This window comes from Chiloscyllium punctatum, unplaced genomic scaffold, assembly GCF_047496795.1.
Source record: "Chiloscyllium punctatum isolate Juve2018m unplaced genomic scaffold, sChiPun1.3 scaffold_205, whole genome shotgun sequence".
Taxonomy (NCBI): domain Eukaryota; kingdom Metazoa; phylum Chordata; class Chondrichthyes; order Orectolobiformes; family Hemiscylliidae; genus Chiloscyllium; species Chiloscyllium punctatum.
This window is the reverse complement of record NW_027309939.1, coordinates 368478-384599: the sequence shown is the minus strand read 5'-3', so window position 1 is coordinate 384599 and position 16122 is coordinate 368478. Positions and strand designations below refer to the sequence as shown.

Below are 16122 nucleotides of genomic sequence, written 5' to 3'. Positions count from 1 at the left end.
ATCACCAGGATGGTATAACCAGCTAACTCCATGTGGAGCACACTCAGTAGCTACATCAATCTGATCTCTGTCGCAGTAACCTCAGTACTGAGATTAGGCAGGAAGTCACTGGTGAAAAGTCGGCAGCAAACCTCAGAACACACATGTTAACTGCTCAAGCACCAGATCTTGTCATCAGGAAACTCCACGGCACTGACTCAAAGCTAGAAATCTTCCAAAACCAGGAACAAGTAGTCTCAATCCGCTCTGAGCACCACCCAAACACACAGATTCTAGTGTGTAGGATTGATCTGAGGGATCGAGAGAGGATTGGAGAATTCCAGTTATCAATGAGATCCCAGACACCAGCGAGGATTCCAAGAACCCACCAATGATGGATAATCCCAGTGTTCAAGGAGATTCCAGTGAGCAGAGGAATATCTGATGATCAGGGTAATCCCAGTGACCTACGCTCGGAGGACTGAATCTAATGTCGGGGTGTAATGGCTGCCTCTGGGGGCAGATGGGAATCTCAGGGAATTTGTATTGAGCATTGAAAATCCAGACCAAATAGTTGGAGGTATTCTCTGTGCAAAGAGTGTTTTCTTTTCTCTGTTTCTGATTGTAAGATGAAATGGGGAAAGGACTAAGGCCTGGGGATGGACATACTCCACTGTTAAAAAAAAACTGATTGACTCGGCAAGATGGCGGCAATCCTGTGGAGCTGCTGTGGAGAGCTCTGCCTCACAGCCAAGGTATACTGGTGTTCTTTTAGCCATTCCTGGCCAACTTATGTGGTGGGATTATTCGTTTAAAACCTTACAGAACACATATTTGGGAGTGGGAAGGATGCCAAAGGGAAAAGGAGCGAACAAACAGCAGCAGGGAGGACACTCCCCTACAGCACCTACAACACCAGGGACTGCAGCAGGAGCAGCCTCTCCTGAACCCCCTCCCCAGGGACCTGACAGACTCACAGGGACCTGACAGACTCACAGGGATTAGCTGCAGCGATGGAGAGAGTTACCTTGAAAGTTGGGGCTGTGATTGAGGAAATCCTTGGGGAGATTCGTGCCCAGGTCCAACCTATCACATCCACGCTGCAGAAGCACGAGCAGGAGATCCAGGGCCTCGGGGAGAGGCTGGAGGAGGTGGAGGGTCGGACTAAGGCATCGGAAGCTGCGATGGAATCCTCATCCGGTCAGATCCAGGTGCTGGAGCGAGAGGGGCAGGCCTTGCGAAACCATATCAACGACCTCGAAAATCAAGGTCAGAGGATAAATCTCCGAATTGTCGGGCTCCCTGAAGGTGAGGAAGATGAGCAGCCAATCAGCTGCTTTGAAAACTGGCTGCCAAAGTTTTTGGGCCTTCACGTGGAGTCCAGCAGGTTACAGATTGAAAGGGTGTATCGGGTTACAGGGCACAGGTCAGGGCTAGTGCAGCCCCCCCCCGCCCGGTCCTAGTGCACTTCCACTCATATAAGGACAAGCAAAAAGTCATAGAAGCTTCCAGATCCCTGGGAAAATATCCACAGGCGCTGCTGTACAAGGAGACAAAAATCATGTTTTCCCAGGATTTCTCTGTTGCTGTAATCCGAAAGAGGAAGTCCTTCGATGAAGTTAAAAAGAGGCTGAGGAACCTGGGCACCCAATACTCCATGAGATACCCCACAGTGCTCCATTTCAGCCACGAGGACTCAGTTTATAAATTTGACTCAATGGTTAAAGCTAAAAACTTTGTAGACACTTTAAAATAGACGGATTGGCCTGGAGAATATGGTAATGTTTGTTCTCTTTTCTATCTTTCCCCATTTTTCCCTTCCTTTTTTTGTTCCTTTCTTTCTCCCTAATAATTTCTTTTTTGGAAAGAGGGGAAAAGACCTTGGAATAAGTTTTTCCTTTTTTTAACAACTGGATTTTCTGATGGGAAATTTTGTGGATGTTGTTTGTTGTCTCTCCCCCTGTTTTTTGTTTGTTCTGTTTCTCTTTTAGTCACAAGTAAGGGTGATATGAAGCCAGGGAGGGGTGGAGTGCTCATCCTGACTTGATCTTTTTTCTGTTGATTTAAGGATCAGCTCCTTGTTTTTTTTTCTGGCCTAAGGCTGGGGCACAGTCTGGGTTTGAAGGAGCTGTGAAGGAGGGGATGGGTAGGGTGAGTGCCCCTGTGAGAAACAAAGCTCACACACCTCAATAATTTCAGTCCGAGACAAAATCTGAATCAGCAGTGTCCTTTATTTTACACTTGCAAGTGGGTGAGATGTCCAGTGCCTATAAGGTAGAGGACATACACACACCAAGTTCAATTCATACACAATATTTATATGATTTGATTTCTATTGTTCTACACTGCTCCCTCCCCTGTTTACATCCTCCACTTCCCTAAGACCGGCCCCCATTACCCCTGTTTACCTCTTGCCTTATCCGGCCTTGTCTGTGATAAAATGCTTATTTCTGGTCTCACAAGGCTGTTTGACCTCATCCTGCTGTAGGTCATTGTTAGGCATATTCTTTCTTCATCATTATCTACCCCCTTCATCTGTGCCTTTCCCGAGGCCATTCTGATCCCTATGACCCTTTTAATTGGGGTTTGTTCCTCTGTCTCTGTAAAAGTGGGAAACAGATGTTTATACCTACTGTTTGTACAGGCGTATCTAGCTTAACTTCATCCCCTCACAACATCTTATCTATTTGCCCGTAATGTCTACCTTCTGACATACAGTTTTAGCTAATACAAAAACAATTATATATTTCCTCCACATCGTTTCCATTCTTGTTGACTCAGCTTTTGGCTAAAACAATTACACACTGGTGTGAGTTCATTTTACTTTGTAAAATGGAATTGCAGAATTGCAGAAGTAACATTAATTTACCAATATCCCACAATTTCCCCCTTTTCTTTAATTACCATTTGTTATCTTCTGCATTTTTCTTTTAGGGGCACCTGTTTCATCAAGGCTGTTTCAATCAGTCTTTGGGTGAGCCCTCGTGTACAGGGTATGATACAACAGCCAATGGCCACCAATACCCCGACTACTACTATCAGGGAAGTAAGGATAGAAACCACCATCCCCTTCCATTTTCCAAACCAGGACTCAAGCCATCCTGTGAGAGATGTGTCTACTCCTGAATTCTCAGCCAGTTCCTCTGCTAAGGTAGTCAATCCCCTTAAGGCCCGAGTAATTGAACCATCAGGTGCAGTGTTATTAGGAATAAAGGTACAACAACTTCCTCATCACACACACACCCCCTTTTCCCGCTAAAATCATATCAAGGGCCATTCTGTTTTCCCATGCCATCCTAATTGTCGCATCAAGCTGGTCTGATATTCCTTTAACCGCATCTTTTGTATAATTTATATATCACGGTTGATTATAGAAAATGTAATTTATCCAATCTACATTTTTATTAATTGTTACCCACCAAAAGAGAGCTGACTCAAAGCCTGCTGCAATCTGGTTACGAGCCTTGAACTCATCCGGTACTCCCCTAGGGACTCCTACCGAATCGAGATAAATCCTGTCATCGAAAGAAGTGTCTAACAGTAATCTCTTACCCCTTCCCTTTTTCCCTACTATCTTCTCCTTCTCAAATGCCAGGGTAAATGGAATTGCCAATTGTACAATTGCACATATCCCTCTCCAATCCGGAGGGAGGGTGGGTCTCTATATTTTGCCTCCACAGTCCCACCACAGATCCGCTTGGGGAACCTTCAGTGCTGAGTAGTTCCCTCCCTTCTCCGTTTCGGTAACATTCTTAATTTCTGTACATAGTTTCAGCTCCCCCAAATCTTTCGACCGACTTGTACCTCGTCTACGCACACGATGTGTGATTTCCAACTGCGGCAGAAAACAGGGGGGGAACTTTTACATCTTTCTTCTCCAAGGGAGGGAACATCAGAGATAGGGAGGTACAGTTCCTATCATTCCGCGCAGTCTTGTCCTGATACAGGGCTATCATACATTTCATGCCCTTCCTGTCTCGCTTCCACCCGAGTGGAAAGGGAACCACCTGGGCCACTGGCCAACCGGAGGCACATGCAGAGCAATTGCTCTTGTTCAGACTTTTTACAGTATACTTTACCCATTCAACCCAGGCATTTACATCCCCGTACCCAGTTTCTATTTCAATGGTCTGTTTCAAGTCCTTTACCTCTATAAATTTTACTACTTTAGGATCAGTGGGAGGGGTGAAAGATTGTATCTTATTACCCAGTAGTTCTACCCGTTTTCCCTGTCCTACACTAATTCAAAAACAATAGCCCAAGAAATCCTTCCCATTTGCTTTCATTTCTATCCCAAACGTTTCATTTCATTGTATCTCATAGGTGCCCCCCCCCCCCCCAGGATTGTTTCGTGCCATGTGGTTTTCCTTATCGTTAGGTATATTGGGTTACACTTTTTATCGGGACAGTCGCGAGCTGGTCGGAAGGGGGCCCGGTGTACTGTGATGAGACCGTTATACCAAGTACCGTCCCCAAGGCCATCCCCATAGGACTTAAGATGTATCTCAGAGCTGCGGTACTGTCTCTGATTATCTACATCCCCACAATTTACTAAACTGCATCCATCAGCGTCTATTACTTGTGGATTATCAGATTCAGGAACCGTTAATAATACATATGAAAATGATATTTGACGAAATCCCAATACTAAGAGAGCTAGCATCAAAACTCTAAGCAGCATTCCCAGTTTTCTAAACATCATGCTGAATCACAAAAAGACAATATACAATCTTACAGAAATAATCCCGCGCTCGCGTCGCCACTGTATAATTAGTTACTCAAAGTCTCTTTAGTCTGAGTTTCAGCGGGTCTTGCGTTGATTCGGCTGTCCAGACTTCTTCCTCCACGGGAGGGTCCACTGGCCCTTTGATCCGAGTGTAGTGAGTCCAGCCTTTCTCCACTGTCCTTATCACCGTTTCGGCCAAAACAGCCTGGTACGGCCCTTCCCAATCCGGCTGTAATTTAGTCTCTGTCCATGATTTTACTATGACCCAATCGCCCGGCTGGATGGGATGAACGGTGAGTTCAAGGGGTGGAGTCTGTGCCAATAAACCCTGTTCCCTGAGGAAAGACAAAGAGGAGAACAAGCCCAGTATATACTTCTTTAAAAACAAATCTTTAGTTTCGGGAATTGGCAATTCTCCATTCGTTCCCAAGTAAGGTAATCCATATAAGATTTCAGAGGGGGATAGTCCCAAGTCTTTCCTTGGGGCTGTTCATACTTACAAGAGAGCTATAGGTAAACATTTGGTCTAAGGGAGTCTGGTTTCTATCATCAATTTAGAGAGCTGTCGTTTGAGTGTTTGGTTGATTCTCTCAACCCTTCCCGCACGGAGTATGGAACTCCCAGGAAATTCCCAACCCTTTCATTACCCCCCCCGTAACACTTTAGAGGTAAAGTGAGTTCCTTGGTTGGAATCAATATGGTTCACGAGCCCATATCGGGGAATTATGTGCTCCAATATTGTTTTAGACACTCCACTCGCAGTGCCAGTAGCTAGGGGGTATGCCTCAACCCAACCAGATGAATGATCTACTATGACCAACATATATTTTAGTCTCCCTACCCTGGGGAGTTCAGTATAATCTACTTGTATACTCTGGAAAGGTCTCAGTTCTGGGTCTCTTCCTCCCGGGGTCTGTTTTCTCAAGACTTTCTTATTTACCTTTCTGCATATGATACATCCCTCACATATTTGTTTAGCAATTGTATATATTCCTTTACATCCATATTCCCTAAGAACCAAATCACACATTGCTTGTACTCCCCAATGGCTGCCTTGGTGTAGGACGGCCATAATCTCTCACATCACCATTTTGTTTAACATTTCCCTTCCATCAGGTAACCTCCAATGCCCGTCTGCTGTTTTTACAGCCCCTAAATCTCTCAATTCATTTTCTTCACTTTCAGTAAATATAGGAGCTTCCCGAGGACCTGGAACAGTAGGTATTAGGGAATGAATCACCACTTCTTGTGGGTTCAGGGCGGCTTCCCTCACCACTTCACCGGCTAATCTATTTCCCCTAACCTCTGGTTCATTTCCTTTCTGATGACCATTTACATGCACTACTGCTATTTCTCGGGGAAGTAATAGGGACTCCAAGACCCGTTTAATCAACTCCTCGTGTACTAATTCGTTCCCCCACCTCTGGGTCAATACTCCCAAAGCCGCTCCCTTATCCACGGTAGCAAAGAGGTGGAAAGGTTTATCTAGAGAAGGTAAGGCTAACACAGGGGCATGGATCAGATCTCTTTTGAGTTTCTCAACTCGTTCTTTTTCCTCATCATCCCAACTCAGACATTTTGGTTCCTCCTCTAATAGTTTGAGATATAATTTCTTCGTCTTCTGTGCATAGGAATCAATCCACAATCTGCAATAACCCGTGAGACCCAAACATTTGTGTAACTCCCGTTTAGTGCTGGGCAGCGGCATTCCCACTATTCCCTCTATCCGTCCCGGGCTTATCTTTCGCTTTCCCTCACTAACTAAATGTCCCAAGTATTTCACTTCTTGCTCCACATATTGTAGTTGGTTTTTAGATACCCGCAGTCCCTGCTGACCCAGGAAATTCAATAATTTGTTAGTGGCTTCTACTACTCTTTCTCTTCTTTTTCCTGTTACTAAGAGGTCGTTTACATCCTGCAACAGGGTAGTCCCCTTGGGGCTGCTAAATTTCTCCAATATTTGTTCTAACATCTGTCCAAATAAATTCGGGGATTCCGTAAACCCCTGGGGGAGCACAGTACACCGGTATTGCTGTTGCTGTCCTGTCTTAGGGTCTTCCCACTCAAAGGCAAACAAATTCCTACTTTCCTCTGCCAAGGAACAAGCCCAAAAGGCATCCTTTAAATCTATCACACGAAACCATTTGTGGTCATGAGGGATCTCACTTAATAAGGTATAGGGGTTTGGCACCACTGGGTGCCTGATCTGTACTATTCGATTTAATGTTCTCAAATCCTGCCCCAATCGATAAGTTCCATCAGATTTCCGCACTGGTAGTATTGGGGTATTATAAGGAGACATACATGGCTCCAATAGTCCATCTCTAATCAATCCTTCAATTACTGGCTGCAGTCCTCGTTTACCTTCTATGGAAATGGGACATTGTCGCTCACAGACAACGTCCCCTTTTCTTTTTAAAATTTACTTCAAGGGGAGGGATCTGTAGTTTTCCACGATTCCCTTCCCTAGCCCATACAATAGGGTCTATCTCTCTCTCCACATCCTCTGCCAACTTTGCCATTTGTACAACTAATTCTTTTTCCTGAATTCCAATCCCCAGTCCTAAGAGGATAATTAAATCTCTCCGTAATAAGTTACTTCCTATATCAGGGATATACCACAGTTCCCCTGTGACCCTATCCTTAGGACCTTCTATCATCATAGGTTCAAATACTGGAACAGTAAATCCCTCCCCTTTAACCCCTGAAACAGTAATTGACCGTGTCGACATTCCTACTTTCTTTGGTTTAAAATTCAGCGATGACCGTGCTGCCCCCGTATCTACGAGGAAGACGACCTCTTCCCTATAGGGTCCCACCTTCAGGTTTATCAAGGGTTCCTGATGGGCCCCCGAGGGCAGGAACCCCTGACACCCCTATTCTTCATCAAAATTCATAAGCGGAATTGCCCTCTCTTCCCTTTTCAGAGCCGGACATTCCCACTTAAAGTGCCCTATCTTTCCACAATAATAGCATCCTGCCTGTGGAGACCTCCAGCTCTGCCCCTGTCGCTCGAACCCTCTATCAAACGCTCCCCCTTGTCCTCTCCCTCTCCCCCTTGTCCTCTCCCTCTCTCTCTCCCCCTTGTCCTCTCCCTCTCCCTCTCCCCTTTGTCCTCTCCCTCTCCCCCTTGTCCTCTCCCTCTCTCTCTCCCCCTTGTCCTCTCCCTCTCCCTCTCCCTCTCCCCCTTGTCCTCTCCCTCTCCCTCCCCCTTGTCCTCTCCCTCTCCCTCTCTCCCTTGTCCTCTCCCTCTCCCTCTCCCTCTCCCTCTCCCCCTTGTCCTCTCTCTCTCCCTCTCCCTCTCCCCCTTGTCCTCTCTCTCTCCCTCTCCCTCTCCCTCTCCCTCTCCCTCTCCCCCTTGTCCTCTCCCTCTCCCTCTCCCCCTTGTCCTCTCCCTCTCCCTCTCCCCCTTGTCCTCTCCCTCTCCCTCTCTCCCTTGTCCTCTCCCTCTCTCTCTCTCCCTCTCCCTCTCCCCCTTGTCCTCTCTCTCTCCCTCTCCCTCTCCCCCTTGTCCTCTCTCTCTCCCTCTCCCTCTCCCTCTCCCTCTCCCTCTCCCCCTTGTCCTCTCCCTCTCCCTCCCCCTTGTCCTCTCCCTCTCCCTCTCTCCCTTGTCCTCTCCCTCTCCCTCTCCCTCTCCCTCTCCCCCTTGTCCTCTCTCTCTCCCTCTCCCTCTCCCCCTTGTCCTCTCTCTCTCCCTCTCCCTCTCCCTCTCCCTCTCCCTCTCCCTCTCCCCCTTGTCCTCTCCCTCTCCCTCTCCCCCTTGTCCTCTCCCTCTCCCTCTCCCTCTCCCCCTTGTCCTCTCCCTCTCCCTCTCCCCCTTGTCCTCTCCCTCTCCCTCTCCCCCTTGTCCTCTCCCTCTCCCTCTCTCCCTTGTCCTCTCCCTCTCTCTCTCTCCCTCTCCCTCTCCCCCTTGTCCTCTCCCTCTCCCTCTCCCTCTCCCCCTTGTCCTCTCCCTCTCCCTCTCCCTCTCCCCCTTGTCCTCTCCCTCTCCCTCTCCCCTCTCCCTCTCCCCCTTGTCCTCTCCCTCTCCCCCTTGTCCTCTCCCTCTCTCTCTCCCCCTTGTCCTCTCCCTCTCCCTCTCCCTCTCCCTCTCCCTCTCCCCCTTGTCCTCTCCCTCTCCCTCTCCCCCTTGTCCTCTCTCTCCCTCTCCCTCTCCCTCTCCCTCTCCCTCTCCCTCTCCCTCTCCCTCTCCCTCTCCCTCTCCCTCTCCCCCTTGTCCTCTCCCTCTCCCTCTCCCCCTTGTCCTCTCCCTCTCCCTCTCCCCCTTGTCCTCTCCCTCTCTCTCTCCCCCTTGTCCTCTCCCTCTCCCTCTCCCCCTTGTCCTCTCCCTCTCCCTCTCCCCCTTGTCCTCTTCCCCTTGTCCTCTCCCTCTCCCTCTCCCTCTCTCCCTTGTCCTCTCTCTCTCCCTCTCCCCCTTGTCCTCTCCCTCTCCCTCTCCCCCTTGTCCTCTCCCTCTCCCTCTCCCCCTTGTCCTCTCCCTCTCTCTCTCTCCCTCTCCCTCTCCCCCTTGTCCTCTCTCTCTCCCTCTCCCTCTCCCCCTTGTCCTCTCTCTCTCCCTCTCCCTCTCCCTCTCCCTCTCCCCCTTGTCCTCTCCCTCTCCCCCTTGTCCTCTCCCCCTTGTCCTCTCCCTCTCCCTCTCCCTCTCCCTCTCCCTCTCCCTCTCCCCCTTGTCCTCTCCCTCTCCCTCTCCCCTCTCCCTCTCCCTCTCCCTCTCCCTCTCCCCCTTGTCCTCTCCCTCTCCCTCTCCCCTCTCCCTCTCCCTCTCCCTCTCTCTCTCCCCCTTGTCCTCTCCCTCTCCCCCTTGTCCTCTCCCTCTCCCCCATCCTCTCTGTCCGACCTGCTGCCACCCACCCCTCCAGTTGCTCACTGTTGGTTCCACTCTTTTCTGAACTACCTCATCAACCGCAGCTCCCATCATTCTCACCTTCTGTTTCTGTGTCTCATCCTCTCTCTTTACAAATACTTTCTGTGCCTCTCTGAACAATTCATCTCATGGTTTTTCACTCCACCTTCTATCTTCTGTATCTTTCTCTGTATGTCTGGCCATTCCTTTGTCACAAAATGTACTTTCAAAAGACCCTGTGCCACTGGGTCCTCAGGGTTCATTCCAGACTATTTCCACATTGAGTCTCTTAATCTTTGCAGGAAAGCTGAGGGAGTCTCATCTTTCTCCTGTCTAACTTCAAAGGCTTTAGTCAAATTCTGTGACTTCGGAACTGCCTCTTTTATTCCTTTTAGAATCAGGTCTTTCAATTCCCTCATTTCTTCTCTATGCTCCGGATTTTGGTTTTCCCACTGGGGGTCTCTGAGGGGAAACTTCACCTCTCCCTGTCCAACATCCCCATCTCCAATGGGGTGTTCCCTGTCCCATATTTTAATGGCTGCTCCCCATATAAGTCCCCTTTCCTCCCCAGTAAATAGTATATTCAAAATAGACATTAACTCAGCCCAGGTATACAGACTGGGCCCCAAAAATTGATCAATTTGCTCAGACAACCCCACCAGATCCTCAACCAGGACCTTCATTTCTTTTTTAAATGTTCTGACCTCCCCACTGCTGAGGGGGGCACTTACAAACCCAATCTCTTTGTCCCCTATTGGTACCTCCTGAAGGGGATAAATTATTACGTTCTTCCCCTTTTTCTTTTTTAAAGAAATATTGCAATATTTCTAGCTCCCCATAACTTCAAACACCAATTCATCAATTCATGCTTGACTAACTTTAAAGCCTGTTCCAAACTTGTAAATATATTTATATATTTACGTTCATTTATTCAGTATTTAATATTCAAAATGTAAAATGCATACAGTTCCCAATTTTGAAATCCACTGTAATCACCCAGTTTTAGTCCCTTTATTTAAATCCAAAATTAGTTTTCTTAAGTAGTGCTGACCAATCATCACTCAATTACAATACTATAGGTCGTGAAATAATCAGAGCTGCCTTAAAAGAATTTGTCTATTCAAGTTAAAAAAAACTTCTAATGCATGAACAATGGCCGAATCCAAGGTCACAGATATTAACCATAGGATCTTGTTTTTACTACAATCTAATGTTGAACTGAAACTTCAACTGTCCTCCATAAATCGCTTTCATGTAAAGATAAAAGAGATTAGTTAGAAACTGATAGTAAGGCAGTCATGACCTGTAAGAAGAACAGGAGTTATCATTTTTTTTTCATAATCTCTATAGAATCCTTCACCTTTAAAGAAATCATGTTAAATTTCCATAATAAAAATCAGATTCAAAACAGTCCCGGAACTCAAGCTCCAGGGAATAAAACGCAAACATTCAATCACCAACAAACAAATGTGCATTCAAACCAAATCACAAAGGGTTAAACTTTCTACCAGCTGTACAGCTCTTTTCATTCTCTCTCTCTCTCTCTCTCTCTCTCTCTCTCACTCATTGACAAATAAATTCAGATATTTACAAACCCAGTCTTTGTCCGACCTGTATTTTGGCCAAAAGAGGCAGGACGAAGAATGGATTCCTTAGTCCATACGAAGCAACAATATTTAATCATCTTTTTCCCTTGTACAAGTATTATTTTGCCAATTCCACAACATCCTGCCCAAAGAACTTTCTGGAGGTATGTTGTAAGGGACCCCGCCTCCATTTCCATTGCTTTTTCCTTCTTTTGTTTTCCCGGAGGCTTTTTCCTTACCCACAGCACAACCCATATTGAGTTCCTTCGTTAGTCCCTTATTAACTACTAAAACTCAATCCCGGCCACCAAGGCAATACTTAAAAGTCAGGTTTCTTGCCTTGGTCTGTGCACAGAGTTGCCTGGCCCCTTTGTGCCGTATTGTCTATCGAGCTCCTATCACTGTCTGATTCAAATGTCTCTCTTGTGGGATTCATACCAGTCGCCCAAGGGAGCAGACCAAACCGGGACACGAGACCGCTCCTCAATGGGGAACGGGACACGTCTTCTCAGTGTCCAAGGCCAGCCACTCCCCCCCAGCGATGGAAGAAAATCCCGGATGAGCTCCCAATTGTGAGAAACAAAGCTCACACACCTCAATAATTGCAGTCCGAGACAAAATCTGAATCAGCAGTGTCCTTTATTTTTACACTTGCAAGTGGGTGAGATGTCCAGTGCCTATAAGGTAGAGGACATACACACACCAAATTCAATTCATACACAACATTTATATGATTTGATGTCTATTGTTCTACACTGCTCCCTCCCCTGTTTACACCCTCCACTTCCCTAAGACCGGCCCCCATTACCCCTGTTTATCTCTTGCCTTATCCGGCCTTGTCTGTGATAAAATGCTTATTTCTGGCCTCACAAGGCTGTTTGACCTCATCCTGCTGTAGGTCATTGTTAGGCATATTCTTTCTTCATCATTATCTACCCCCTTCATCTGTGCCTTTCCCGAGGCCGTTCTGATCCCTATGACCCTTTTAATTGGGGTTTGTTCCTCTGTCTCTGTAAAAGTGGGAAACAGATGTTTATACCTACTGTTTGTACAGGCGTATCTAGCTTAACTTCATCCCCTCACAACATCTTATCTATTTGCCCATAATGTCTACCTTCTGACATACAGTTTTAGCTAATACAAAAACAATTATATATTTCCTCCACATCGTTTCCATTCTTGTTGACTCAGCTCTTGGCTAAAACAATTACACACTGGTGTGAGTTCATTTTACTTTGTAAGATGGAATTGCAGAATTGCAGAAGTAACATTGATTTACCTATATCCCACACCCCCTATGGGCAGGGGGAAGAGTTTTCCATTCAAGGTTTTATAGTTGGTTTTCATTGTAGTTTTTTGGTAGTAATAGTTGTTTATGGTTATGATAGAGTAGTTTTTGTGTATATAATTCTTCGACTCTGTGAGTCTTTATTTACTTGTGCTCAGTGCTTTGTAAGCAGAGATCCCTCTCCCAGGGGTTCAAGGGTGTCTGAAAGAGGATATGGCTAAGTGTCATATTAAATGATGTACCTGGAACATCAAAGGAAGTCATTCACCAGTTAAAAGGAAAAAAAGTGCTTTCTAGCCTTAAGAGGGAAAGGGTTGATATTACTTTGTTGCAGGAAACTCATCTTGATGGGGAACACCTGAAATTACAACAGGGGGGTTATGACGTAGGGGAGTGGCGGTACTTATCCAGAAAAATCTTCCGTTCACATTATTACAGCAGGTAAAAGATGAGCAGGGATGGTTTGTGATACTTAAAGCCCTGAGACATTGGGAGGAATATGGCATTTTAAATGTCTACTGTCCTCTGGCACATCCCCTCAAATTTTTGATTAGTGCTTTCTCTAAGTTGAGTGCCCTTGGAACACAGCACATTATTATAGGGGGAATTTTAATTGTCTTTTGGATCCGACAGTGGACAGGATGCCTTGTGGGCCCCCAACTATTTCTTCGCAGGCCAAGCAGGTGATTGATTTATGCAAGGAGTTGGGGCTGGTGGATATTTGGAGGTGTCTTCACCCTACTGGCAGGGACTTCACCTTTTTTTTCAAACCCACATAAATGTCACACAAGGATTGACCTCTTTCTGGCTCCCTCGGCCCTTCTGGATTCGATTCTGGGTTGTAAAATTGGGAATATAGCTATCTTTGATCACGCGGCAGTATATTTGGAGGTTAAGGCCCAAGAGTGAAGGGCTAGGTTTGCGACACTGGCATTTGGACCCTTTTCTCCTCAAGGATTCCAAATGTGTGGAATACTTTTTGAAGGAGTTTCACGATTTCTTGACTATCAACTCAGGCACGGCTAGTAGTCCATCCATGCTATGGCAGACTGCTAAGGCCTTTGCTAGGGGATTAGCTAATTCCTATTCGGCAAGCCAGAAACAACAGAAGAAGGACCAACAGTGTCTACTTGAGACGTGGTTGAAAGCCACCGAGGCGGCACATTTTGCGCAGCCCTCCGGTGACCAAGCTACAGTGGATCACGGCCCTCCAGGCTGTCTTGAATTCACTACTGACACAAAACACAAAGAAAGAACTTGCTTTTGTTAGACAAAGGCAGTTCGAATATGAGGATAGGCTAGGGAAGTATTTCGCGTACCTGACTAGGAAAAAGTGTGCTCCCCAATCCATTACTGCAATCAGAGACAGTGCCGGGGTCCTTACATATGATGCTAAAAAGATTAATGAGGTTTTTCAGAGCTTTTACTCTGAATTGTATCGGTCTGAAGGTTGCGAGGACAGGAGGGCTAAAATGGAGACCTTTTTTAAGAACCTGGACCTCCCAGAGGTAACCTTGGAACAGGCCTCTCTCCTTAATGCCCCGTTGACAGTTCAGGAAATACAGGAGGCAACTTCAGAGTGGGAAAGCGCCTGGCCCTGACGGTCTTCCGGGCGAGTTTTATAAGGAGTTTATAGGGATTCTGTCAGGGCCAATGTTGGAGATGTACAATCACTCCTATATGCATGAACGCCTACCACCATCTTTGAGAGAGGCTAATATTTCCCTAGTTCTTAAGAAGGGGAAGGTTCCTGAGGATTGTGCCTCATACAGGCCCATCTCTCTATTAAATTCAGATTTCAAGATTCTGTCTAAGATTCTGGCGCTGAGACTGGAAAGGGTGTAGCCCCATATTTATAAAGTCTTCTAATAATATTAGAAGGTTGCTGAATATGGTCCAAGCTTGTCAGCAACAATCGATTCAAGGGTTGGTGATTTCCTTAGATGCAGAGAAAGCATTTGACAGGGTGGAATGGTCAAATCTTTTCTATGTCTTAGAACAGTTTAGGTTGGGTGGAGTCTTTGCCAGGTGGGTAGAGGTTTTATATTGCCACCCTCTGGCCGCGGTCATCACCAATGGAGTGAAGTCTGGGAATTTTAGGATTGTTAGGGGTAGTCAGCAAGGCTGTCCCCTCTCACCGTTGTTGTTTACGTTGGTGATAGAGTTGCTGGCAGAAGCCATTCGTCAAAACGTCCACATAACCGCTCCGGAAGTGGGATCGAGGGCACACAAGATTATACTGTGTGCGGATGATGTCTTTCTGTTTGTATCGAACCCAATGACCTCCATACCCCATTTGATATAATGTATCAATTCATTTGGGACTATTTCAGGATATAAGATTAACTTTGCAAAACCTGAGGCTATGCTTTTGGGGAACCTTAAGGATGTACCAGAAGTTGAAGGTGGCCCTAAGTTCCCTTTTAAGTGGTCACGGGCAGGGTTCCAATACCTAGGCATTTTTATTACCCCCAAGTTTGATCTGTTACTTCTGACTAACTTTGCTCACTTGCTCGACAATATTAGGTGAGATCTTCAGAGATGAGAGGCTCTTCCAATTTCATGGCTGAGCTGAATATCTCTCATTAAGATGAATGTTCTTCCTCGTTTGCTTTATCCCATGCATATGCACCCTACAATGTTTCCCAGGTCAACGCTGCAGAAGCTTATGGCGTGGTTTGGTTCCTTTGTCTGGCATCATGGGCAGCCCCTCATCAAACTTACTGAATTGCAGTTGCCTCATGGAGGGGGAGGAGTTGATTTCCCAGACATCAGGAGGTATCAATTGAGTTCCCTGCTGTCCTTTGTCTGTGATTGGGTAGGTAATGATCCAAACTCAATATGGCTGGATATCGAGGCCTCCCAGGCAAAGTGCCCTCTTATTAATCTGTTGTTCATGGATAAGATGAGGACAGTTATGGACCATTGCCGGAACTCCATTGTCATTAATACAATCAAGACATGGAGGGCAATGCGTCAGAGTGAGGGTTGTTTATCCAAGACTTCGCCACTTACACCCATAGTTGGCATGCTAGGGTTCCAACCAGGGTTGATGGACCCAGGATTCAAAATATGGGCAGCAAGAGAAGTTTCTAGTTTGGGAAACTTGTTTGAGGGGGAAATTATGATGTCTTTTGAGTAACTGAGCTGCAAATACAGGTTGCCCAACAGAGACCATTTCCTTTTTTTTCAGGTTAGGGATTTCATCCAGAAGAAGACTACGTTTCTCACCAAGCCCTATAAGCCCGATACAGAGAGGTTGTTGCTACGTTCCACAAGCACCCTTTCAGTTAGTGCTCTCTATCGTCTGCTGGTTGGCAGGGCCTGGCAGGATGTTAACCTGTTATGTGAGGCCTGGGAGCAAGAGCTGAGAGTGGAGATCTCTTCTGAAACATGGGAGAACACATGGGAGAATACTCGAAAGATCTCAATCTGTAATAGGACATGCACTACGCAGTTAAAAGTTCTGCACAGGGCTCATCTGGCACCAGACCGTCTGGTGAAGTTTACAAAAGGGGCATCTTCAGTATGCCCCAAATGTAAAATAAGTGTAGGTACTCTTACCCATTGCTTCTGGACATGTCACAGGCTCCATATTTATTGGAGCGCTGTGGTGGGAGAGATAGGGAGGGTATTGAGGACTGAAGTCAAAGTAGGCCCGACATCTCTCCTCTTAGGTCTACCGAATTTACCACCTTTA

At 46.5% G+C, this 16122-nt stretch overlaps 1 protein-coding gene across 1 annotated transcript in view; it reads right to left on the bottom strand.

Moving 5' to 3' along the window:
• Positions 1 to 14603, bottom strand: part of LOC140471953 (receptor-type tyrosine-protein phosphatase U-like) — a gene marked incomplete at its 3' end in the record, with an annotated part of 68631 nt that extends 54028 nt beyond the window's left edge. The window contains exons 1-2 of the mRNA XM_072567454.1: positions 14561 to 14603; positions 1007 to 1171 (exon numbers count right to left, since the gene is read on the bottom strand). Of these exons, the coding sequence (XP_072423555.1) occupies positions 1007 to 1171; positions 14561 to 14603 (208 nt within the window). The remainder of the gene's footprint in view (positions 1 to 1006; positions 1172 to 14560) is intronic.
• Between the last annotated feature and the right edge of the window lie 1519 nt (positions 14604 to 16122).